Here is a 26,168-nt window from a genome sequence, read left to right as displayed (position 1 = left end):
GATATCTCAAGGGAACACCAAAACTTGGCATTTGGTACCCTAGAGATTCTGGTTTTGATCTAACTGGTTATTCAGATGTAGATAATGCATGTTGTAGAATAGACAGAAAAAGTACAACAGGAACCTGTCAATTTCTAGGGAACAAGCTTGTGTCCTGGTTCAGTAAAAAGCAAAATTCAGTTTCTACTTCTATAGCTGAAACTGAATATATTGCTTCTGGTAGTTGCTGTGCACAGATTTTTTGGATGAAAAACCAATTGTTGGACTATGGTCTATAAGTGGAAATAATTACCATTTTCTGTGATAACCCGAGTGTAATTGCCATCACTGAAAATCCAGTGCAGCATTCAGGAACAAAGCACATAGATATCAAGGACCACTTCATAAGGGAACATGTGATGAATGGTACTGTAGAACTGCCTTTTCTTCCAAGTGAAAGCAGCTTGCAGATATCTTTACCAAGCCACTTGATGAATCCACATTTTCAAGGTTGGTAAGTGAGTTAGGTATGCTTAATTATTCCTGAATCATTTCAGATATTTTTGCAAGTTTTAATGCAACCAAAAATTTAATTGATTTTTCTGTTTTGGATAAAATTTTGGCTAAGTCAAAATTTACATCTCGACGGATGCTCATTATCCATCGAGATTGATCATCCGTCAAGATATTAATTATTAATAAAAATCAATTATTTTTATGGAGTATTTTATAACTCGACGGATAACTGATTTATCCTCATCCGTCGAATTGTCTCAAGCCTAGCCGTTAAAACTCTGAACATTATCCATCGGGTATACTTACAGTTTGTAAGCATAACACGACGGATAATTGAAGGAATTTTTACAGTTTATTTTTTTTAAACGGCTATTTTGGGCAATTTTTATTGGTTACTTTATTTCACTTTATTATTTTTGATAGTTTGTTTTTGAGATAGTATAAAAGCAGAATTCATTTGTATTCTTCTCTTTTATCATTCTCAAGATTCAATTGCTCTAACTTCTTTCTTCCTCAAAAGCAAATACTTTCTCTGTAAATTTCCCAATCTCTAACAATGGCACCAGTAGTCAAAATCATGTCTCAAACTTGATATATATATGAAAAGAACAACTTCACAGCTCTTGTGAACAAGGAGATTCAACAGTCTGGTGAGTTCCATAAGATGATGGATTTTGTGAAAAAATGCAAACTCTGTTATGCTATGCTGGAATCTCCCACTATCTACTGTGAGGTTGTAGAGGAGATATGGACAAATGCAGTATATAACTCTACTGACAAGACCATTACATTCACTCTAAAAGGTAAGGAGTTTTGCATAAATAGTGACATTGTCAAAGCATGCTTTAAAATTCCTGATAATACTGCTACTGCTTCACACACAGACACTGACATAGTTAACATGCTAAATTCCATGGGCTATGCACTTTCTACCTCTAAGTTAAGTGAAATTAGGAGGTTAGGTCTTCGAAAGGAATAAAGCTTTTTGTGTGATATGGTAACTAAGGTATTCTCTGTTAAGGTTAGTAACTTTGATTCTGTTAACATTTCTATGCTTAACATGCTTTACATGCTAGTTACTGATAATTACTTTAATTTCAGTGACTTGGTCTTGTTTGAGTTAGGCTTTAAGTCAAGAGAACTTAATAAGAGTGGTAAAAGTGTCTATTATGCTAGATTCTTTATGATGCTTGCTAACCATTTCATTGAGAACATTGTGATTGAGAACCCAACCAACAAGCTGAATTGTTGGGTTCAAGAAAAAGAATTATTGCAGATCTTAATAGAGAAAATCACCACAAGGAGGTGCCCTTATTCCATTTTCCAATCATTGAGGGACCTCAGATAAGTGAGGTAAGTACCACTGTCTCAACTCTTCCAACCTCACACATTTCTTTGCCTTCTAATGTAGCTATGACATCTGTGTCAATAACCCAATGGATGTCTACCCAAGCTACAAAACCAACAATTTCAAAATTCAAATCTAAGAAAGCCCCCTCTAGTTTCTTTCAAAAGAAACCAGTTGCAAAATCCACTAAACAAAAAGGGGGGAGTGTAAATGTGAGTGAGAAAGGTGAGGGACATGGTGAAAATCAAAGAAAGCCTAAGGATAAGGATGGTGAGAAGAGTGTATCCAAGTCTAGCCACACCACAGTTTCCCAACAAACTGTGGTTGTTAATAAGGAAGTTAGCTCATTACTAGTTTCATCCTCCCAAAAGGATGTTACTATTGAAACAAGCTCTCAACCAGGAGCACAGGCCAAGAGGGGTAGGGACACTAGCTCACCATAAACTTATGCTAGAAAGAAAAGATCAAAAACCCTTGGGGATGCACAGGGCACACACACAGTACAAACTGGTGCTAAAGACCCAGTCACTGCACCATCTCAAAGTCAGATTGATGTGGCTCCAATAAATATGGAGTCACAGCTAAGATCTCTAATAATTGAAGCACCTGATACACCAAATTCTCCCACACACTCACTGGATGTTGACATGATAAATACATCACTTCCATATTCTCCATCTTTAACTCTTGTGGAGAAGCCAAAAATCCAAGTAAGTGAGCATCATCTTTTAGATGATTTGTTGGCTCATTTGCCATTTCTTTCTGAGTCTGTTGAGACATCTGTGCCAAAATTTTCATCAATCTGCACAGAGTCTACAATAGTCTCCACTTCAAACTCATTTATTTCTTCTATCCCGATGGATATTCATCATCCGTCGAGTAGTGATTGTATCCCGATGGATAAGCCTAACAGCAGTCATCCGTTGGATAACCAAACTACTATCCCGATGGATATTTTTCATCCGTCGGGTGTCTCTGCACAACTTAAAATTTCTTCAATTCTCACAAGTACAGAAGACTTAATAGTAGTACAATCACTCTTAGGGCTGAGGGAAGGGAGTGAATTGAGTGAGAGTCTGGGTTGCTCCCAGGCAAAAGGAGAGAATAAGAGTGAATCCATGCATTCCATTTCTTCAGGACTGACAAAAGTGATTGAGAGGAGTCCCACCTTGGATGGTGAAGGTGAGGGTGTGAGGGTGGGAAGCCAAGGGGATCCCTTGATGTAAAAAGAGAGAGATCATGAGAGAAAAGTAGGTACATGAGTGATAAGGATGGAATCCATTGCAAGTGAGTCAATGAGTGTCAATGATGCAGAAAGGGAAAGGCTATTTCAGCAAGAATATCAAGCTGTCATAGATTCTATTTCCCTGGATGCTGAGACATTTACTCATCATGTTACAGCTTACCAAACTCTAGTTATGCAGGGCAATGAGGAGGCTGAAAGGATGCTAAATTTGTGCACACTACACAATCTCTTCAAAGAGCAAATGATGCAATCACTGCTATGCCTTCCACCACTGGCTGTGATTTTGAACTGGCTGAAGACTCATTTAGGGATGCTGGTGGGGATGATGAGGAAGAAAACATGAGAATAGGGGGAGATGCATATATTCCTGCCTGGATGCTAACAAAAGAATGTTCGTACTCACATCTCCAATCACACTATTCAAGCTGATCCATGACACCCTAACAACCATTTAAGCATCTACTAATGCCAGCACAAAGAAGCTACTCACAGCTCACCTTGAAGCACTCCAAGTGCACAAAATTCAAGCCCTCCAACACAGTCAGAGTGTGGATGAAAGCAAGCAAGAAATTTCTGAAGTAAAACAGGATTTCATAGCAAGGTTTGATGCTAGAATTTCTGGAACCACCATGACTGAAATAGCTCAAAAGCTAAGGAAGGAGGCTAATCTCAATAGAAAAGTTGAGGCCATGGACTCAAGATTATCTGATATAGAGAAGTCAATGGCCAAAATACTCACTAATCAAGAAAATCAGACTGCTCTACTCCAACAATTGGTGGCTGCTCAACTCCCTCCCACTCAACAACTTGATGCTAACAAAAAGGGGGAGAAAGGCTCAAGTAAGGGGGAGAAAGGCTCAAGTTAGGGGGAGAAACAACTCAACATACAAGTCAGCAAAGTGATTGTGCCAACAATTGCTTTCACAAAGCCACCAGTCATGACATAATAAATCTGGCAGCAGCAAAACTAAACACATATGACAAACTGCTAAAGATTGATGTAGTAGCAGCTGAGAAAGAGTTAAAAGAAAAATGGAGGAAAATAGATGCATAAATTCAACAAAAGTTTGGGCCAATTTAGAAGCCATACAAAACATTCATTCATCACTCTCAAGTCAAGAATATTTATGTGAATGAAATGAGTATGAATTATCTGGAAAAAGGCCAAACATCTTGCATCAAATCTCTAAAAGCAGATCTAATCATGAAGCCTAAAAGGAATTGCTCAAAATTCTCAGACAAAAATCCTATGGATATTGTATATGAGATACCTAGGCCAGATGAGAAGAAGCTGTTGGCTAGGTCAATTGCCTTTTACAAAGATCCAGCTGATTCAGCACTCAAAAGAAGATTAGCCAAGATTTACGGAAAAGGTAAGGAAATTTGTGTGGTGGATGGACACCCAATATTTGTGGAAGCTAAGAAGGAAGAGAAAGAAAGAATCAGGCAAGAAAAGAAACAAGTTGTCCTGGATGCTAAAAAGCTTAAACAAAAGAAGAAGCAAGCTGCTATCTTGGCCAAGCTTCAAGCTGTAAAAACCACAACAGAAATTCCTGCACAGCCAACTGTAATTGCTGAACATAAGGATCAGAAAGTGTAAGAAGAACCACAGCAGAAAAGAAGATTCAGATACAAGCTCCATTCTAAGAGAAAATTGGACTTTAATGATGAAGAAATGGAATACTATACTCCTAAAAAGTCCACAACCTCAACTCAAACATCAAAACCTCAGTGGTATTTGAAGAATTCAAGGTGGTGGATCCAACTAGGAATATTCATGATGAGCCCATAATTCCAAAGGATGAGCCAGTGGACTGGGATAGTTTGCCAATTCCTGAGCTGAACTTTCTTATCTTCTAGCCAAAAAAGACAAAGATTAGAGCAAGCAAGAAAGTGAAACCAGTGACTCTTAGATCCAAGACCCTAATCAAACCTCAATCTACAGTCAACAAGGGAGATATGTTATATATCAGTGACATAAGGAGTTCTCTGACATAAACCTCTACTTAGATGAGTTGGAAGAAGTAAGAGGAATTGATGCTCATAGACAACTCCCTGAAAGGCTGGTATTCAAATACAAGGGAGGAAAGGAGATCATATGACCACTTTACAGGATCCTTCTAGAAAGCCAGTCTGTTCTAATAAAGATATACTCATCATTCAAAAAGAACTTTGGGTACAATGTGACTGCTAGAAGATTAGTTCTAAAGAAGATTGAGGAGCTGGGGAGTAATAGAGCCAAAGATGCACTTCTAAAAACTCTGTCAATTCCCTTCACAGGAAAGATAGTGCATTTGAGGCCTTATTGGTTGATGGAATTCAGGGATGAAAAGGGAGTTAGAAGATTTTTCAGATTGGAGGACCAGTTGAGTATCTCTAGCAATGAAACTCTATTGGAAATGCAAGGAATGCTAGATCTCTCAGAAGCTGATGAACTTGATTTCCACAGATAACTCCAAAACCAGATAGAAGAGAACAACATGAGGCTTGGGAAGAAACCTAGACAATCAAGGAAATAGACTTATCTGCTCAGACTAGAGAAGCACCTTGATAATTATTGTGAGCTATTCTTTGTATACTTTGCATTGTTCAATTTTCAGTAAATATTGCAGCACTTATCAGTTTTATCTACTATTTTCAATCTGTATTCTTAGAGTACTTTGTTATCATCAAGTTTCTCTTAATTTATGGCTACAATTCCAGTAGACATAAATTGGGGGAGATTGTTAGGAATATGTTATGAACTTGATGATATATTATACAAAACACCTTAGTAGATTTAACTTAGTGAATTTTGTAGCACTCAACGGATGATCAAATAGAGTCCCGATGGATGATTCAATATAGTCCCGATGGATGATGATTTGACATCCACCGAGTGAGTAGCTTATTTAATAATAAGTATTGTGGCATATTTTTGCAAACAATTTTGTGTAGATTCTGTAGGAGCTTATGAGTCATATTGACTACTAGTAGATATGCAGAATAGGTTGATTAATTGTATATATGATATGTCTTGTAATTCTGCATAAGTAAAATAGAGTCAAGTGTTTAATAGCTACCCGACGGATGATCAACAAAGCTACCCGATGGATAACAAGCATGTACCCGACGGATGATCAATTCAAATATCTGTTGACAGTGACAACACAGTCACATGCGTTGGGTGTTTGCAAAAGGAATGTGACAGCCTGTTTAGCAGGAAATTGAGAACAAAGAAGCATTACCATTTCCATCCAAGTTATGAAGATTTTCAAAGATGCTGGAATGGAGTAATGTAGCAGCATGGAGTTAGACTTGATAGGTTTTATTTTATTATCCTGTCTTATTACCATGTAAACTTGGTGATATATAAACCAAGTGTAGCTAGTAGAACAAACAACTAAGCAAACATATTTTAGGAGAGAAATAGAAAAAGCTGTATTTGTCAAGAATTTCTCTGTAGTTTGTTTGTTCAACTTGTAAAGCAGCTGTGAGCCAATTTGAGCTTCACATATTTCTCAAATCGATATACATATATATATATATATATATATATATATCTGGTGGATACATTCAAATCCACCAGAAAGTTTTAAAGACTTGTGTTTTTATTACTTTGTGTTTGATTTATTTAATCCTTTCATTCCGCACTTTGCAAATCAAAACACATATATATATATATATATATATATTTGTCAAGTTAAGAACTATTATTAAATCTTGAAAAAGAAGCCAGAATTACATTCAACCCCTCCTTCTGTAATTCTTGTTGCATTGCTAGGGAATAACACCTGTCAAAAGCCTTAATGCAAGCATCATTAAAAACAAAAGGGACATCTGTGCCTAAGAGTTCAGTTAGAGGTCGAGCGATTTTTGAAAAATCATTTATAGAAAATGGCGGTAAAATCCCGCATGCCCAAGAAAACTTCTTACTCCCTTAACCGAAGTTGGGGGTGGTAAGCGCTCAACAACCTCTGCCTTAGCTCTTATTAGGAATATGTGTTGTACTTGATGATAACCTAAACAAAACACCTTAGTAGATTTAACTTGGTGAATTTTGTAGCACCCGACGGATGATCAATTATAGTCCCGATGGATGATTCAATATAGTCCCGATGGATGACTAATTGATATCCACTGGGTGAGTAGCTTATGTAATAATAAGTACTGTAGCACATTTCTGCAAACAACTTTGTATAGATTCTGTAGTAACTTATGAATCATGTAGATGTACAGAATAGGTTGATTAAATATAAATATAAGACTTCTTGTAATTCTGCACAAATGAAATGGAGTCAAGTAATAAATGGCTACCCGACGGATGATCAACAAAGTTACCCGACGTATGATCAACAAGGCTACCCGACGGATAACAAGCATGTACTCGACGTATGATCAATTTAAATATCTGTTGACAGTGACAACACAGTCACATGCGTTGGGTGTTTGAAAAAGGAATGTGGCAGCCTGTTTAGCAGGGTTTTGAGAACAAAGAAGCATTACCATTTTCATGCTATTTTGAAGATATTCAAAGATGCTGGAATAGAGTAGTGAAGCAGCATGGAGTTAGACTTGATAGGTTTTGTTTTATTATCTTGTATTTTTATCATGTAAACTTGGTGATATACAAACCAAGTGTAGCTAGTAGAACAAACTAACTAAGAAAACACATTTTTAGCAGAGAAACATTTGTAAGTTGTATTCTGTAGAATTTCTCTGTAGTTTGTTTGTTCACTTGTACAAGCAGCTGTGAGTATATATATATATATATATATATATATATATATATATGGTGGATACATTCAAATCCACCAGAAAATTTTAAAGACTTGAGTTTTTACTACTTTATGTTTGATTTACCTAACTCTGTAATTTCCCACTTTGCAAATCAAGCAATTAGATATAAATTGAGTTAGAACTATTTTTCATAAATCTCAAAAAGAAGCCATAATTATATTCAACCCCCCCCCCTTCTGTAATTCTTGTTGTATTGTTAGGGAATAACAATTGGTATCAGAGCGAGCTCTTGAAGTACAAAGAGTTTAAAGGTCACAACAAAATAGCAAGATGAACAAGAAGGATGTTGGAGTGAAGATTCCATTTCTGGACAAAGACAATTATCACCACTGGAAGGTGAAGATGCACCTACATATTATTTCTCAAGATGAGGCCTATGTGGATTGTATAGAGAAAGGTCCTCGTATTCCAATGAGAGCTGCTATTGGCAATGAGCCTTCAGTCCCCAAGCCTAGGCATGAATGGTCAGATCCTGATATTGAGCAAGTCAGGAAGGACAAAAAGACCATGAATATTTTATTCAATGGATTTGATGGTGACATGTTTGACAACATCATCAATTGTAAGACAGCCAAGGAGGTTTGGGACACCATCCAAATTATCTGTGATGGTACTGAGCAAGTTAGAGAAAATAAGATGCAGCTGCTAATTCAGCAATATGAGCACTTTCATTGTGAAGACAGTGAAACTCTTACTGACATATTTAGTAGGTTTAAAAAGCTACTAAATGCTCTGAAGTTGCATGGAAGAGTCTATCAGATAAAAGAATCCAATCTCTAGTTCCTTAGATCTCTTCCAAAGGAATGGAAACCAATGACAGTCTCACTGAGAAATTCTCAGGATTACAAGGAGTTTACCTTGGAGAGACTGTATGGTATCCTGAAACCTTATGAGCTTGAAATAGAGCAAGATGAGAGGATGGAGAAAGGAAAGAAGAAGGAGGGTCCATAGCACTGGTTGCTGAGTTGGAAAAGGAGAAGGAGGTGAAGGTAGAAGTTGTTAAGTCTACTACAAAGGTCTGTGAAAACAAGGGCACGGGGCTGGTAGCTGAAAATGAAGATTCTTTGAGCCAAGATGATATGGATGATATTGATGAACATCTTGCATTCCTTTCCAGAAGATTTTCCAAGCTCAAGTTCAAGAAGAACTTTGGAGCAGCTAAGCCAAATAGAAACATGGTGGATAAATCGAAATTCAAATGTTTCAAATGTGGCTTGGCAGGGCATTTTGCCAGTGAGTGTAGAAAGTCAGATTCCAGCAAGAAGAAGTTTGAGCCTGTGGATTATAAACAGAAGTATTTTGAGTTGCTCAAACAAAAGGAAAGGGCTTTTATTACACAAGAAAATGACTGGGCAGCGGATGGTTTGGATGAGGATAAAGATGTCAGCTATGTAAATCTAGCCCTAATGGCCAAGTCTGATGAAATAGAAACAAGTTTTTCAAGTAATCAGGTAATCACCACTAACCTAGCACATTTATCTAAAGCTGAGTGTAATGATGCAATTAATGACATGTTTACAGAATTATATCATTTGCGTGTTACACTTAATTCTCTCACTAAGCAAAATGCTAAAATCAACGAAAACAATCTGTTTTAAGTGAGAGGGATAATGTGCTAGAGTCTCAGTTTATTGAATTTGAGAAATTAAGAATAGAATGTAAGATTGATGAGGAGGAATTAACTAAGAATAGAATGCAAGGGCATGGGGCTGGTAGCTGAAAATGAAGATTCTTTAAGCCAAGATGATATGGATGATATTGATGAACATCTTGCATTCTTTTCCAGAAGATTTTCCAAGTTCAAGTTCAAGAAGAACTTTGGAGCAGCTAAGCCAAATAGAAACATGGTGGATAAATCAAAATTCAAATGTTTCAAATGTGGCTTGGCAGGGCATTTTGCCAGTGAGTGTAGAAAGTCAGATTCCAGCAAGAAGAAGTTTGAGCCTGTGGATTATAAACAGAAGTATTTTGAGTTGCTCAAACAAAAGGAAAGGGATTTTATTACACAAGAAAATGACTGGGCAGCGGATGGTTTGGATGAGGATAAAGATGTCAGCTATGTAAATCTAGCCCTAATGGCCAAGTCTGATGAAACAGAAACAAGTTTTTCAAGTAATCAGGTAATCACCACTAACCTAGCATATTTATCTAAAGCTGAGTGTAATGATGCAATTAATGACATGTTTACAGAATTATATCATTTACGTGTTACACTTAATTCTCTCACTAAGGAAAATGCTAAAATCAAAGAAAACAATCTGTTTTTAAGTGAGAGGAATAATGTGCTAGAGTCTCAGTTCATTGAATTTGAGAAATTAAGAATAGAATGTAAGATTGATGAGGAGGAATTAACTGAGTCCTTGAAGAAATAAGTGATTTTGAAAAAGCAACTTGAACGAGAACAGGAGGTGATTAAGGCATGGAAATTATCTAGAGATGTTCATGCTCAAATCACCAAAGTTTATGGTATTGAGTCCTTTTGTGATGCAGCCTGGAAAAAGAGTAAGGAGAAGCTGGAATACAACTTGGTTGAAGGATTGCTAACAGATATGGACTCAACGGATGATGAGAGTCATTTGTCGGATAATCAAAAGGATTATCCATCGAGTGACATAAATCCTCATCCGTCGGTTGTGAGCAAACATGTGAGCAAAGCTAAACTTGCCAAGTTTTCTAAGGATGGACTGTGTGATGCCTGCCAAAAAAGGAAAGCAGATTAAAGCATCATTCAGGAAGAAGCTTGATTCAACAATTGAAGAACCTCTGCAATTACTACACATGGATTTGCTTGGACCAGTCAATGTGTTGTCCATCTCAAGGAAAAGATTTTGCCTAGTAATTATAGATGATTTCTCAAAGTTCTCTTAGACATATTTCCTAAAGTCTAAAGATGAGGCTAGTGAAATCATCATCAATCACATAAGGCAAGTCAACAATCATCCTGATTTCAAAGTTAGAAGAATCAGGAGTGACAATGGAACTGAGTTCAAGAATTCTGTTATGAGAGCATTTTGTGAAGAGAATGGGATTATGCATGACTTTTCAGCAGCAAAAACTCCACAACAAAATGGAGTAGTGGAAAGAAAGAACATATAACTTATTGAAGCTGCAAGGACAATGCTTGAAGAATCAAAGTTACCAACATACTATTGGGCTGAAGCTGTAAATACTGCATACTACACTCATAATATTTCTTTGGTTAATCAAGCAAAGTGTATGACACTCTACCAATTATTCAAGAACAAGAAGCCAACTCTAAACTTTCTTAATGTCTTTGGCTGCAAATGTTATATCTTGAGAAATTAAACAGATCAAAATGGAAAGTTTGATGCTAAAGCAGATGAAGGAATTTTTGTTGGATATGCTGTTGGTAAAGCATATAGAGTCTACAATCTAAAGACCAAAATTGTTATGGAATCAATACATGTTGTGTTTGATGATAAGAAGATTGAAGGACTGCAAGATGGAGATTACCATGAGAGCCTCAAATTTGATAATGTGGAGATGATTAGTGATGACAGTGATGATGAAAGTGATCAAGAAATAGTATCAAAGAATAATGCAGAAAACTCTACTACTAATGAAGCACAAAATTCAACACCTGTCAAGTTGCAAAATGCTTCATCCGTCGGGAGACAATCTACTTTATCCATCGGGAGACAATCATCTTCATACGTCGAAACTCAAAATGCACCATCCGTCGGGTCATCAAAAGAAGCTGAAAGTCAGAATAGATCACTTGCAGAAAATTCTCCCTTCTCAAATCAAAGTTTCACAAACTCAGGGGGAGTTTCTAATAATCAAAACTCATTCACACATCAAGACAACAATGAGGCCTCTTCATCTAGAGCTAATTTACCTCAACAAAGGAAATAGATAAAAGATCATCCCTTTGAGCTCATTATTGGTGATGTGTCTTCTAGAGTTCAAACAAGGAGAGCAACTAAAGAAGAATGTCTATATAGCAGCTTCCTATCTAAGGAAGAACCAAAGAAGGTAGAAGAAGCTTTTTTGGATCCTGATTGGATTTTAGCTATGCAGGAGGAGTTAAACCAATTTGAAAGGAATAAATTATGGAAGCCGGTACCTAAGCCTAAAGGAAAGAATCCAATTAACACCAAATGGGTATTTAAAAACAAGATGGATGAAAATGGCATAGTGGTTAGGAACAATGCTAGATTGGTTGCCAAGGGCTATTGCCAACAAGAAGGAATAGATTTTGATGAAACTTTTGCTCCTGTTGCAAGACTTGAAGCCATCAGAATTTTCTTAGCCTATGCAGCCCATGCCAATTTCAAGGTCTATCAAATGGATGTCAAGAGTGCTTTCTAAATGGAGATTGGAGGAGGAAGTTTATGTCAGTCAGCCTCCTGGTTTTGAAGATCCAAATTTCCCAAATCATGTCTACTCTCTTTTGAAAGCACTCTATGGACTGAAGCAAGCACCTAGAGCCTGGTATGACAATTTATCAAAGTTCCTTTTGGAAAATCACTTCACAAGAGGTACCGTGGATAAAAATTTATTCTTTAGAAATGTTAATGGCTCTAGTATACTTGTTCAAATTTATGTAGATGATATTATTTTTGGTTCTACAGTTGAAAAACTTTGTAAAAAGTTTGCCAAATTGATGCAAAGTAAGTATAAAATGAGCATGATGGGAGAATTAACTTACTTTCTTGGTTTACAAGTTAAGCAAGTTAGTGATGGAATATTCATTAGTCAAACTAAATACATTCATGATCTTTTAAAGAAGTTTGATCTAATGGATTGCACATCTGCAAAAACTCCCATGGCCACTACAATTAAGCTTGAATTAAACACTACTGAAAAGTCTGTGGATATTTCAAGTTATAGGGGCATGGTTGGCTCACTTCTGTACCTAACAGCTAGTAGGCCAGATATAATGTTTGCTACTTATCTTTGTGCTAGATTTCAGGCGCTGATCCTAGAGAATCTCATTTAGTAGCTATTAAGAGAATTTTCAGATATCTCAAGGTAATAACAAAACTTGGCATTTGGTATCCTAGAGATTCTGGTTTTGATCTAACTGGTTATTCAGATGCAGATTATGTAGGTTGTAAAATAGACAGGAAAAGTACAACTGGAACCTGTCAATTTCTAGGAAACAAGCTTGTGTCCTGGTTCAGTAAAAAGTAAAATTCAGTTTCTACTTCTACAACTGAAGCTGAATACATTGTTGCTGGTAGTTGCTGTGCACATATTTTGTGGATGAAAAACCAATTGTTGGACTATGGTCTACAAGTGGATAGGATTCCTATTTTCTGTGATAACACAAGTGCAATTGCCATCACTGAAAATCCAGTACAGCATTCGAGAATAAAGCACATAGACATCAAGTACCACTTCATAAGAGAACATGTGATGAATGGTACTGTGGAACTGCATTTTGTTCCAAGTGAAAAACAGCTTGCAGACATATTTACCAAGCCACTTGATGAATCCACCTTTTCAAGGTTGGTAAGTGAATTAGGTATGCTCAATTTCTCTTGAATTATTTCAGATATTTTCTGCAAGTGGTTCTGTAGCCAGAAATTTAATTGATTTTTCTATTTTGGATGAAATTTTGGCTAAGTCAAAATTTACATCCGGACGGATGATCATTATCCATCGAGTTTGATCATCCGTCGGAATACAATTTGTAAATAAAATCAATTATTTTTCTGGAATATTTTATAACTCGACGGATAACTGATTTATCCTCATCCGTCGAATTGTCTCAATCGTAGCCGTTAATTTCCTGAACATTATCCATCGAGTATACTTATAGCTTGTAAGCATGACACGACGGATACGTGATGGAATTTTTACAGTTTAGTTATTTATAAATGGCTATTTTGGGCAATTTTTATTGGTTACTTTATTTTACTTTATTAGTTTTGACAGTTATTTTCTGAGATAGTATAAAAGCAAATTCGCTTTTATTCATTTCTTTTATCATTCTCAAGATTCAATTGCCTAATTTTTTTCTTCTCAAAAGCAAACTCTCTCTGCAAATTCCAAACCTCTAACAATGGCACCTGTAGTGAAAATCATGTCTCAAACCATTTATATCTATGAGAAAAACAACTTCACAGTTTTGGTGAACAAGGAGATATAATAGTCTGGTGACTATCACAAAATGATGGATTTTGTGAAAAACTGCAAACTCAACTATGCCATGCTGGAATCACCCACCATTTACAGTGAGGTTGTTGAAGAAATATGGACAACTGCAGTGTACAACTCGACAGACAAGACCATCACATTCACTCTGAAAGGTAAGCAGTTTTGCATAAATAGTGATATTGTTAAAGCATGCTTCAAGATTCCTGATAATACTGCAACTGCTCCGCACACAGACACTGACATTGTTAATATGCTTAATTCAATGGGCTATGCACTCACTACTTCTAAATTAAGTGAAATTAGGAGGTTGGGTCTTAGGAAGGAATGAAGTTATCTGTGTGATGTAGTAACTAAGGTGTTTTCTGGTAAAGTTAGTAATTTTGACTCTATAAACATTTTTATGCTTAACATGCTTTACATGCTAGTCACTGATAAGTACTTTAATTTCAGTGATTTGGTTTTGTTTGAGTTAGGCTTTAAGTTAGGAGAGATCAATAAGAGAGGTAAAAGTGTCTATTATGCTAGATTCTTTATGATGCTTGCTAACCATCTTATTGAAGATATTGTGATTAAGAACCCAACCAACAAGTTAAATTGTTTTCAAGAAAGAAGGATCATTGCAGATTTAAACAGAGCAAACCATCACAAGGAGGTTCCCTTATACTACTTTTCAGTAATTGAGGGACCTCAGGTAAGTAAGGTAATTTCTTCTGTCTCCACTCTTCCAACCTCACAAATTTCTTTGCTTTCTAGTGTAGCTATGGCAATTGTGTCAATGACCCAACAGTTGCCTACCCAAGCTACTAAACCAATAAAAGTTCCTAAATCCAAAGCTAAGAAAGCCCCCTCTGATTTCATTCAAAATAAATCATTTGTAAAATCCACCAAACCTAAAGAGGGGAGTGTGAAGGTGGGCAAGAAAGGTGAGGGACAGGGTGAAAATCAAATAAGCCCTAAGGATAAGGTTGGAGAGGTGAGTGTTTCCCAGCCTAGTCATACTGCAGTTTCTCAACAAACTGTAGTGCTTAAAAAGGATTTAAGCTCATTACTAGTTGCATCCTCCCAAAAGGATGTGACTATTGAAAAAAGCTCTCATCCAAGAGCACATGCCAAGAGGGTAAGGGACACAAGCTCACCTTAAACTTATACCAGAAAGAAGAAACCAAAAACCCTTGGGGATGCACAGGGATCACACAATATGCAAACTGATGCTAAAAACCCAGTCACTGCACCATCTCAAAGTCAGGTTGATGTGACTCCAATAAATGTGGAGTCACGGCCAAAATATCTCATAATTGAAGCACCCGAAACACCAAATTCTCCCACACACTCATTGGATGTTGATATGATTCATACATCTCAACCAAATTCTCCATCTTTAACTCTGTTGGAGAAGCCAAAAATCCATGCAAGTGAGCATCATCTTCTAGATGATTTATTGGCTCACTTGCCATTTCTTTCTGAGACTGTTGAGACATCTGTGCCAAAATTTTCATCAATCTGCACAGAGTCTACAATAGTCTCCACTCGACACTCATTCATTTCTACTCACTCGATGGATATTGTTCATCCGTCGAGTAGTGATTGTATCCCGACGGATAAGCTTAACAGCAGTCATCCGTCGGATAGTCAAACTGCTAACCCAATGGATATTCCTCATCCATCGGGTGTCTCTACACAGCTTCAAATTTCATCAATTCTTACAAGTGTAGAGGACTTAGTAGTAGTGCAATCACTTTTAGGATTGAGGGAAGGGAATAATTTGAGTGAGAGTCTGGGTTGCTCCCAGGAAAAACGAGAGAGAAAAGAGTGATCCAATACAGTCCATTTCTTCAGGACTGGCAAAAGTGAGTGAGAGGAGTCCCACCTTAGATGGTGAAGGTGAGGGTGTGAGGGTGGGGAGCCAAGGGGAGCCCTTGATGCAAAAAGAGAGAGAGAAAATGAGAGAAAATGCAGGTACATGAGCAATAAGGTTGGATATCATTGCTAGTGAGTCAATGAATGCCAATGATGCAGACATTGAGAGACTATCTCAGCATCCTCAAGTTGTTATAGGTTCCATCTCTTTGGATGCTGAGGCATTTACTCATCATGTTCCAATATATCAAATTTTGGCTGGACATGGCAATGAAGATGTAGAAAGGAAACTGAACTTGGTGCACACCACCACCCAGTCAATGTAGAGAGCTAAGGATGCCATCACAGCTATGCCACCTAGAGCTGATGATGATGTTGACTATGGGACTGGGGAATCTGCTGATTTCTTTGGTGATACAAGTGAAGAGGGGTCACTGGATATAGGGGGATAAGTAGGACCTAGTTCTAGATCTAGTATGCCATCTTGAGCATTTTCAAAGGAGTGTGATGAACACCATTTCAAGACTACCCTGATTCAACTTATAAGTCAGACACATTCTGCTCTTCAATATACAACAAATGCCAGCACCAAGAAGCTCCTACAAGCACACCTTGCTTCTCTTCAATTACAACAAATCCAAGGTTTTCAACATATACTCAGGATGTCACCTCTATCAAAGGTAAAATTGAACACATGAAAAGGGACATTTCTGAAAGGTTGGATTCTAAACTTCCAGAAGCTACAATGCTTGACATTAAGAGACAACTCAGGAAGAATTCTGATCTTGCCACAAAGATATATTCTTTGGATACCAGAATGACAGCAATAGAAGTCTCTCTAACAGTTATACATCTATATCAGGCCCAACAAACAGACTTGCTTTAAAGGCTAGTGGCAGCACAAACCTCTTCTTCTACTCAACTTGCTGATAACAAAAAAGGGAGAAATAAACCTCTCCTAAGGGGGAGAAAGCAAGCTCAATTGTCTTATTCAGTCAAGGGGAATCAAGAAGTGAGGGGGAGCAAAAAATGCTAAATATACAAGTCAGCAAAGTGATTGTGCCAACAATTGCTTTCCCAAAGCCACCAGTGTTGTAAATCATTGATCTAATCCAAAGAGCAGCTGAAAAGCTTGAATTGAAATCGAGTTCTAAGATGATTGATGTTACAGCTTTAGAGAAGGAAATAAAAGAAAAATGAAGGAAGATAGATGCATATATCCAACAAAAGTTTGGGTCAATTCAGAAACCAGATAGTGTCTTCAATCATCACTCTCATGTCATAAAAATCTCTGTGAATGACATAAGTATGAACTATCTGGAAAGGGGTCAAACTTCTTGCATCAAATCTCCAAAGAAAGATCTCATTATGAAGGCCAAATGGAACTATCCTAAGTTTTCAGACAAGAACTCCATGGATACAGTGTTTGAAATACCTAGGCCAGATGAGAAGAAGCTGCTGGGTAGGTCTATTGCATTCTACAAGGATCCAACTGATTCAGCATTGAAAAGGAGAATTGCTAAAATTTACAGAAATGGTAAGGAGATTTGTGTGGTGGTTGGACACCCACTGTTTGTGGAAGCTAAGAAGGAAGAGAAAGAAGGAATTAGGCTAGAAAAGAAGCAATATGCTTTGGATGCTAAGAAGCAAAAGCAAAAGAAAGAACAAGCTGCTATCTTGGCCAAGCTTCAAGCTGTAAAAACCATAACAGAACTTCCTGTACAACCAACTGTAATTACTGAACCTAAGGATCTGAAAATGCAAGAAGAATCACAGCAGAAAAGAAGATTTAGATACAAACTCCATTCTAAGAGGAAAGTGAACTTTAATGATGAGGAATTAGAAGACCAATTTCCCAAAAAGCCTACAACTACAACTCAGACATCAAAACCCTCAGTGGTATTTGAAGAATTCAAAGTGGTTGATCCAACAAGAAATATTCATGTTAAACCAATTGTTCCTAAGGATGAGCCAATAAATCGGGATAGCCTACCAATTCCTGAGCTAAATTTACCCATCTTCAAGACAAAGAAGACAAAGACTAGAGCTAGCAAGAAAGTGAAGCATGTATCTCTCAGATCCAAAGCTCTAACAAATCCCAACCCACAATCAACAAGAGAGATCTTATGCATATTTTTTATATCAAGGAATTTTCATACTTGAATCTCTACTTGGATGAACTAGAAGAAGTAAGAGGAATTGATGCTTACAGACATCATCCTGAAAGACTGGTATTAGGTTCAAGGGAGGGAAAGAGACAACATGGCCTCTTCACAGGATTCTCCAAGAAATCCAATCTGTTCTGATTAAAGTCTACTCATCCTTCAAAAAGAACTTTGGATATAATGTGACTGCAAGAAGAATAATTCTAAAGAGGATTGAGGAACTAAGGAGTACTAGAGCCAAAGATGCACTTCCAAAAACTCTATTTATTCCCTTTACAGGAAAAAGAGTGCATATAAGGCCCTATTGGCTGATGGAATTCATGGATGACAAAGGTGTTAGAAGATTCTTCATATTGGAGGACCAATTGAGTATCTCTAGCAATGAGACTCTTTTGGAAATGCAAAAAATGCTAAATCTCTCAGAAGCTGATGAACTTGAATTCCACAGACAACTTCAGAATCAAATTGAAGAAAACAAAAGAAGGATTGGGAAGAAATCCAGACAATCAAGGAAATAGATCTATCTGCTCAGACTAGAGGAGCGTCTTGATAACAAATGTGAGCAATTTCTTTGTGTACTTTGCATTGTTCAACTTTCAGCAATTTGTAGCACTTATCATTTTTATCTACTAATTTTCAATCTATATATTTAGGATGTTTTGTTATCATCAAGTTTCTCTTAATTTATGGCTACAATTCCAGTAGACATAAATTGGGGGAGATTGTTAGGAATATGTTGTGTAATTGATGATAAGCTAAACAAAACACCTTAGTAGATTTAACGTAGTGAATTTTGTAGCACCCGACGGATGATCAATTATACTCCCGACGGATGATTCAATATAGTCCCGATGGATGACTAATTGATATCCACCGGGTGAGTAGCTTATGTAACAATAAGTATTGTACCACATTTCTGCAAACAACTTTGTATAGATTCTGTAGTAGCTTATGAATCATGTAGACTACTAGTAGATGTGCAGAATAGGTTGATTAAATGTAAATATAAGACTTCTTGTAATTATGTACAAATGAAATGGAGTCAAGTGATAAATGGCTACCCGGCGGATGATCAACAAAGCTACTCGACGGATGATCAATTTAAATATCTGTTGACAGTGATAACACAGTCACATGCGTTGGGTGTTTGCAAAAGGAATGTGGCATCCTGTTTAGCAGGGTTTTTAGAACAAAGAAGCATTACCATTTTCATGCTATTTTGAAGATATTCAAATATGCTGGAATAGAGTAGTGAAGCAGCATAGAGTTAGACTTGATAGGTTTTGTTTTATTATCTTATCTTATTATTATATAAACTTGGTGATATATAAACCAAGTGTAGCTAGTAGAACAAACTAACTAAGCAAACACATTTTTAGCAGAGAAACATTTGTAAGCTGTATTCTGTAGAATTTCTCTGTAGTTTGTTTATTCACTTGTACAAGCAGCTGTGAGCTATTCAAGCTTCACAGGGTTCTCTTGATATATATCATATATATATATATATATATATATCTGGTGGATACATTCAAATCCACCAGAAAGTTTTAAAGACTTGAGGTTTTACTACTTTATATTTAATTTACTTAACTCTGTAATTCCGCACTTTGCAAATCAAACAGTTAGATATAAATTGAGTTAAAACTATTTTTCATAAATCTCAAAAAGAAGCCAGAATTATATTCAACCTCCCTTCTGTAATTCTTGTTGTATTGTTAGGGAATAACAGCTCTATCGACTTCGATTAATCTTTTCGAGATAACATGACTCAAAATAACTCCCTCTTGTACCATAAAGTGACACTTTTCCTAATTTAAAATTAGATTAATTTCTTTACATCTATGCAACACTTTTTCCAAGTTATGTAAGCATGCATCAAATGATATTCCACAAACAGAGAAGTCATCCATAAAAACTTCCATTATATCTTCAATAAAATTAGAGAAAATTGCCATCATACATCGTTGAAAGGATGGTGGGGCACAACATAATCCAAATGGCATTCTACGATATGCAAACGTATCATATGGACATGTAAAAGTTGTTTTTTCTTGGTCGTTTGGATGGATGAGAATTTGTAAGACACCTGAATATCCATCCAAATAACAGAAAAAAGAATGTTTTGCCAACCTTTCAAGCATTTGATCAATAAAAGGGAGAGGAAAATGGTCTTTTTTAGTGGCTTTATTCAATTTTCGATAATCAATGCACATTCACCACCCTGTTACAGTTCTAGTAGAAATCAACTCACCCTTATCATTCTTGACAACGGTCATTCCTCCTTTCTTTGGAACTACATGCACAGGGCTAACCCACTTACTATCCGAGATAGGGTAGATTATGCATGCAGCAAGAAGTTTTAAAACCTCCTTTTTGACTACATCCATCATATTAGGATTAAGTCTTCGTTGAGGTTCAATTGAGGAGGCTTGCTCGTCTTCAAGAATTATCTTATGCGTGTAAAATGATGGATTAATGCCCTTAATATCATCAATAGTGTACCAAATGACATTTTTATATATTTTTAAAATACCGAGCAACAACTCAATTTGAATGTCATCAAGCGCAACATTGACAATAACATGATATGAATTATTAGGGCCCATGAATACATATTTCAAAGATGTAGGAAGTGGTTTTAGTTCTGTTAGGAATATGTTGGCTCAACTGCTGTGCAATTTGAGTAATCGAATTTTCCATCAACTTGTTGTGAGCCTTTATCTCATTGATATTTGCATCAAAATTATCATTCTTCTTTGACTGTGTAGAGATAAATCCTTCCAAAATATTTTCCAAGTTCAATTTTTGTGGCTGGGTTGGTGGAAGTTGAGCTTGAGCCTGAGTATATCTGTGGGAGAAATTAGGATGATCTCTCCAACCTGGATTGTACATGTTAGAGTAAGGATTATATTATTGCCTTTAATTTTGGTTGTAAAGGACATTTACTTGTTCCATTGCTAATCCGGAGGGATTAAACTGACAAATATTTTGAGTATGTCCAATTACACCACAAATCTCGTATGAGGCAACTGTAGATGAAGTTTTAGAATCCAATTGCTCAATCTTCTTCACCATTGCCTGCATAGTAGTATTCAACATGGTTAGAGTATCAACGTCATATTTACCTCTCTTCTTAGGTTGATTTCTGTCACTGTACGGATAGTTATCATTGTACGCCATATCATCTAACAAAGCTTTTGCATCCTCAGTGTTCTTCTTCATAATAGATCCACCAGAAGCAACATCAAATTTTTTTCGAAATTCTTGTGTTAACCCTTTGTAGAATGTTTGGATCAACAACTAGTCAGGAATGCCATGGTGAGGACATTATCTCTGAAGCCTTTTGTATCTTTTCCACGCATCATGAAGAGACTCCTCATCATATTGATGAAAGTTAGATATGTCATTCCTGAGCTTTGCAGTCTTCTTCTGACTGAAAAATTTGAGTAAAAAGGCCTTTGTTAAACCATCCCAAGTAGTGAACTTGTTTGGCACTTCATCTTTCAACCAATCTTTTGCTATATCTCGAAGAGAGAATGGAAATAATCGCAGCTTTATCGCATCATCACTAACATTAGTCAACTTTATTGTATTACACTTCTCCAGAAAACTCTCAAGATGATCAACAGGATTTTCGGTGGACAATCCTGCGAAAGAATCATTTTGGTTGAATTGGATGAATTGATGCTTGATTTCAAAGTGAATAGCAGTGACTGTTGGTCTGAGAATACTGGAGAGTACGTCCTTAGTATCCGGCATACCCTGCTCATTGAGAGCTTTAGTTGGTTCACCGATAACTTCCTTGTCTTTTTGTTTTCTTCGTGCACCTGCTTGTCTTCTTGTTATTGCTTCAATTTCAAGATTAAAAGCAATCAAGTTTTCAGTACCTGAACTTCGAGTTTGCATGCAACAAGAAAACTAGAAACCCAATATCAAATAACAAGGGAATAATAGCCGAAACACAGAACTAAAAGACTTAGCTAAACTAACTCAAAAATTTACTAATCTAATACTGCTTTGTCCCCGACAGCGGTGCCAAAAATTTGACAAGGCTGTCGCGTGCCTATCAAATAATAATATCTAATAAATCCTTCTAACTATGTAGTAGGGTAAGTCAGAGTCGATCCCACAGAGACAAGTATACCAATCACTAGTAATTTTTGACTTGATTTAACTAAGCAAGTTACACAATAAATATTGAGAGATTGATTAACTAAAATTTTACTAAAGCAATTAAGTTGTATTTGAATCAAATAACTAAAAAATCCAGAGTTAAGTATCCCCACTAGCATAAATCAATGCAATTATGATTTCCCACCCCAAATCAATCGTATACTACTCAAGAGGAAAGACGCGCCCTATAAAATACCAATAACCTCTCGAGTATTAATGGCTTCTCTAAAATACAATCAAGCCTATTTTCATGGTATCATGCAATTTAGAGACATTAAACACAGCATCCTAACTTCCTAACAATCTGTTCTACCTATTTTCATGGAGAATTTCATGTCCTTATTGGATAAATCACAATCACCTAAATACAACTTTCGCTGATAAATAGATATTGGGTTCAAACAATACACATAATCACGTCTGACATGTAATTGTTAATTAAGCACTACTCAATAAGCAAGAGCCTGTAATATAACTAAATTGGGGGAATTGGGAAAATCATGCATCAATCATAGCTAAGGTTCAACTTAACCCTAGATTTAAAAATCTACTCACACATAACTAGATTAACAAAACACATAATATAATAAAAACACATAATAGATATTGATGAGAATAGAGAAGAAAACCTTCAATATTTTATAAGAAGAAAAGTAGTGATCCTCCCCTTGTATATATGTATATATATGTATATAATAGAAGTCTTTTAATGCTTCTAGGAAAATACAAGTACGTTTCCTAAACTTATTGGGTTTCTAAAGGAAAATTCGCAGCTGACTTTTCTTTAATAATTATGGGGCACTCCAGTTGTAATTTGATACTTGGACCTCTGTAGAATGCAAGATAATTTCTCTAGCTTCACGTGGGCTGTTAAATCGTCCAATTCTGACTTCTGGAACTCAAGATATGGCCCAAACAGTGAATTGCGCGCACGTAGTCCAACAAATCCGAATTTCCTTCTAATAAATCTCCAAATTAAACTCTAATTCTCCAATCCATCCAAGTTTAGGATTTCCTTGCTTCCTACAATAAAACATTAAACTCTAATTAATAAAAATCCAAATCAATGCAAAATATAATAAATATGAGGAATAAAATCATATAAAATATATATAAATATATATCCTATCAGATTGACATGTTCATAAAAAGATCAGAAGATCTGAAAGCAAAAGGAATGAGCAGAATCTCTAAGGATGGAAAGTTTCTAAACATTAAAGCTGGCAAATTCACAAGATTTAGGATTGATGTACTAGACATTGGTTATACAAAGGCAGACAGGATCTGTTAGAAAAATGGTGTGAACTTGATGATAAATTAAACAAAACACCTTAGTAGATGTTACTTAGTGAATTTTGTAGCACTCGACGGATGATCAAATATAGTCCCAACGGATGATTTAATATAGTCCCGACGGATGATGATTTGATATACATCGAGTGTGTAGCTTATGTAATAATAAGTATTGTAGCATATTTCTGCAAACAACTTTGTGTAAATTCTGTAGTAGTATATGAGTCATGTTGACTACTAACAGATATGCAGAATAGGTTAATTAATTGTAAATATGAGATGTCTTATAATTCTGCATAAATAAAATGGAGTCAAGTATCAAATAGCTACCCGACAGATGATCAACAACGCTACCTGACGGATGATCGACAAAGCCACCCGACGGATAACAAGCATGTACCCGACGGATGATCAATTCAAATATCTATTGACAGTGACAACACAGTCACATGCGTTGGGTGTTTGCAAAAGGAATGTGGCAGCCTGTTTAGCAGGAAATTGAGAACAAAGAAGCATTACCATTTATATGCTATTATGAAGATATTCAAAGATGCTGGAATAGAGTAATGAAGTAGCATGGAGTTAGACTTGATATGTTTTGTTTTATTATCCTGTCTTATTACCATGTAAACTTGGTGTTATATAAGCCAAGTGTAGCAAGTAGAACTACAACAACAACTATCAAACTAAGCAAACACTTTTAGAAGAAAAATAGAAAAAGCTGTACTTGTCAAGAATTTTTTTGTAGTTTGTTTGTTCACTTGTAAAGCAGCTGTGAGCCAATTTGAGCTTCACAGAGTTCTCAAATCGATATATATATATATATATATATATATATATATATGTATGTATATCTCTGGTGGATACATTCAAATCCACCAGAAATTTTAAAGACTTGTATTTTTATTACTTTGTGTTTGATTTACTTAATTTCTTATTCCGCACTTTGCAAATCAAAACACTTATATATATATTGAGTTAGAACATTTTTATAAATCTCGAAAAGAATCCAGAATTACATTCAACCCCCCTTCTGTAATTCTTGTTGTACTGTTAGGGAATAACAATTGGTATTAGAGCAAGCTCTTGAAGTACAAAAAGTGTAAAGATCACAACAAACCGCAAGATGAACAAGAAGGATGTTGGAGTTAAAATTCCTTTTCTTGAAAAAGACAATTATCACCACTGGAAGGTGAAAATGCATCTACATCTTCTTTCTCAAGATGAGGCCTATGTGGATTGCATAGAGAGAGGAACTCATGTACCAATGAGAGCTGCAACTGGCAATGAACCATATGTTCCCAAGCCTAGGAATGAATGGTCAGATCCTGATATTGAGCAAGTCAGGAAAGACAAGATAGCCATGAAAATATTGTTCAATGGATTTGATGTTGACATGTTTGATAACATCATTAACTGAAAAACAGCCAAGGAGGTTTAGGACACTATCCAGATTATTTGTGATGGTACTGAGCAAGTAAGGGAGAATAAGATTCAGCTGCTAATTCAGCAATATGAGCATTTCCATTGTGAAGATAGCGAGTCTCTCACTGATATCTTTAGTAGATTTCAAAAACTACTAAATGCTCTGAAGTTGCATGGAAGAGTCTATCAGACAAAAGACTCTAACCTCAAGTTCCTTAGATATCTTTCAAAGGAGTGAAAACCAATGACAGTCTCATTGAGAAATTTTCAGGATTACAAGGAGTTTACCTTGGAGAGACTGTATGGCATTCTGAAAACTTATGAGCTTGAAATAGAGCAAGATGAGAGGATGGAGAAAGGAAGGAAGAAATGGGGGTCCATAGCACTGGTTGCTGAGTTAGAGAAAGAGAAAGAGATGGAGGTAGAAGCTGCTGAGTTTACTTCAAAGGTCTGTAAGAACAAGGGCAAAGGGCTAGTAGCTGAAAATGAAGATCATTTGAGCCAAGATGACACATATGATATTGATGAGCAGTTAGCATTCCTTTCCAGAAGATTTGCCTAGCTCAAGTTCAAAAAGAACTTTGGAGCAGCCAAGCCAAGTAGAAACATGGTGGATAAATCTAAATTCAAATGTTTCAAATGTGGCTTGGCAGGGCATTTTGCCAGTGAGTGTAGAAAGTTAGATTTCAGTACTTAGAAATTTGAGCCTGTTGATTACAAACATAAATGTTTTGAGTTGCTAAAGCAAAAGGAAATGGCTTTCATTACACAGGAAAATGATTGGGCAGCTGATGGATTGGATGAAGATGAGGATGTAAGCTATGTCAATCTAGCCCTGATGGTCAAGTCTGATGAAACAGAAACAAGTTCTTCAAGTAATCAGGTAATCACCACTAACCTAGCACATTTATCTAAATCTGAGTGTAATGATGCAATCAATGACATGACTACAGAATTATATCACTTGCGTGTTACACTTAAGTCCCTCGCTAAGGAAATTGCTAAAATTAAAGAAAATAATTTGTTTTTTAGTGAGAGGAATAATGTGCTAGAGTTTCAATTTATTAAATTTGAAAAATTGAGAATTGAGTGTAAGATTGCTAAGGATGAATTAACTGAGTCCTTGAAGAAAGAAGAGATTTTAAAGAAGCAGCTTGAACGAGAATAGGAAGTGATTAAAGCATGGAAATCATCCAGAGATGTTCATGCTCAAATCACTAAAGTTCAACGTATTGAGTCCTTTTGTGACGCAGCCTGGAAA

The 26,168-nt window shown here is 36.3% G+C and overlaps 1 protein-coding gene and 1 non-coding gene across 2 annotated transcripts in view; one reads left to right on the top strand and one right to left on the bottom strand.

The window, feature by feature from the left end:
• LOC141713961 (uncharacterized) overlaps nucleotides 1–20,622 on the bottom strand; it is a 31,979-nt gene extending 11,357 nt beyond the window's left edge. Inside the window, exons 1-2 of the mRNA XM_074517516.1 lie at nucleotides 20,268–20,622; nucleotides 19,854–20,102 (exon numbers count right to left, since the gene is read on the bottom strand). Coding sequence (XP_074373617.1) covers nucleotides 19,854–20,102; nucleotides 20,268–20,622 — 604 coding nt within the window. The remainder of the gene's footprint in view (nucleotides 1–19,853; nucleotides 20,103–20,267) is intronic.
• Nucleotides 20,623–21,326: 704 nt separating this feature from the next.
• LOC141715633 (small nucleolar RNA R71) lies at nucleotides 21,327–21,433 on the top strand. The gene has a single exon (XR_012572389.1). It is a non-coding gene; the product is annotated as a small nucleolar RNA R71 (small nucleolar RNA).
• The last annotated feature ends 4,735 nt before the right edge of the window (nucleotides 21,434–26,168 follow it).

The sequence above is a fragment of the Apium graveolens genome, chromosome 3 (assembly GCF_009905375.1).
Source record: "Apium graveolens cultivar Ventura chromosome 3, ASM990537v1, whole genome shotgun sequence".
Classification (NCBI taxonomy): Eukaryota; Viridiplantae; Streptophyta; class Magnoliopsida; order Apiales; family Apiaceae; genus Apium; species Apium graveolens.
Note: the sequence above shows the minus strand (reverse complement) of the source record. Positions and strands in the feature narration are given on the sequence as shown.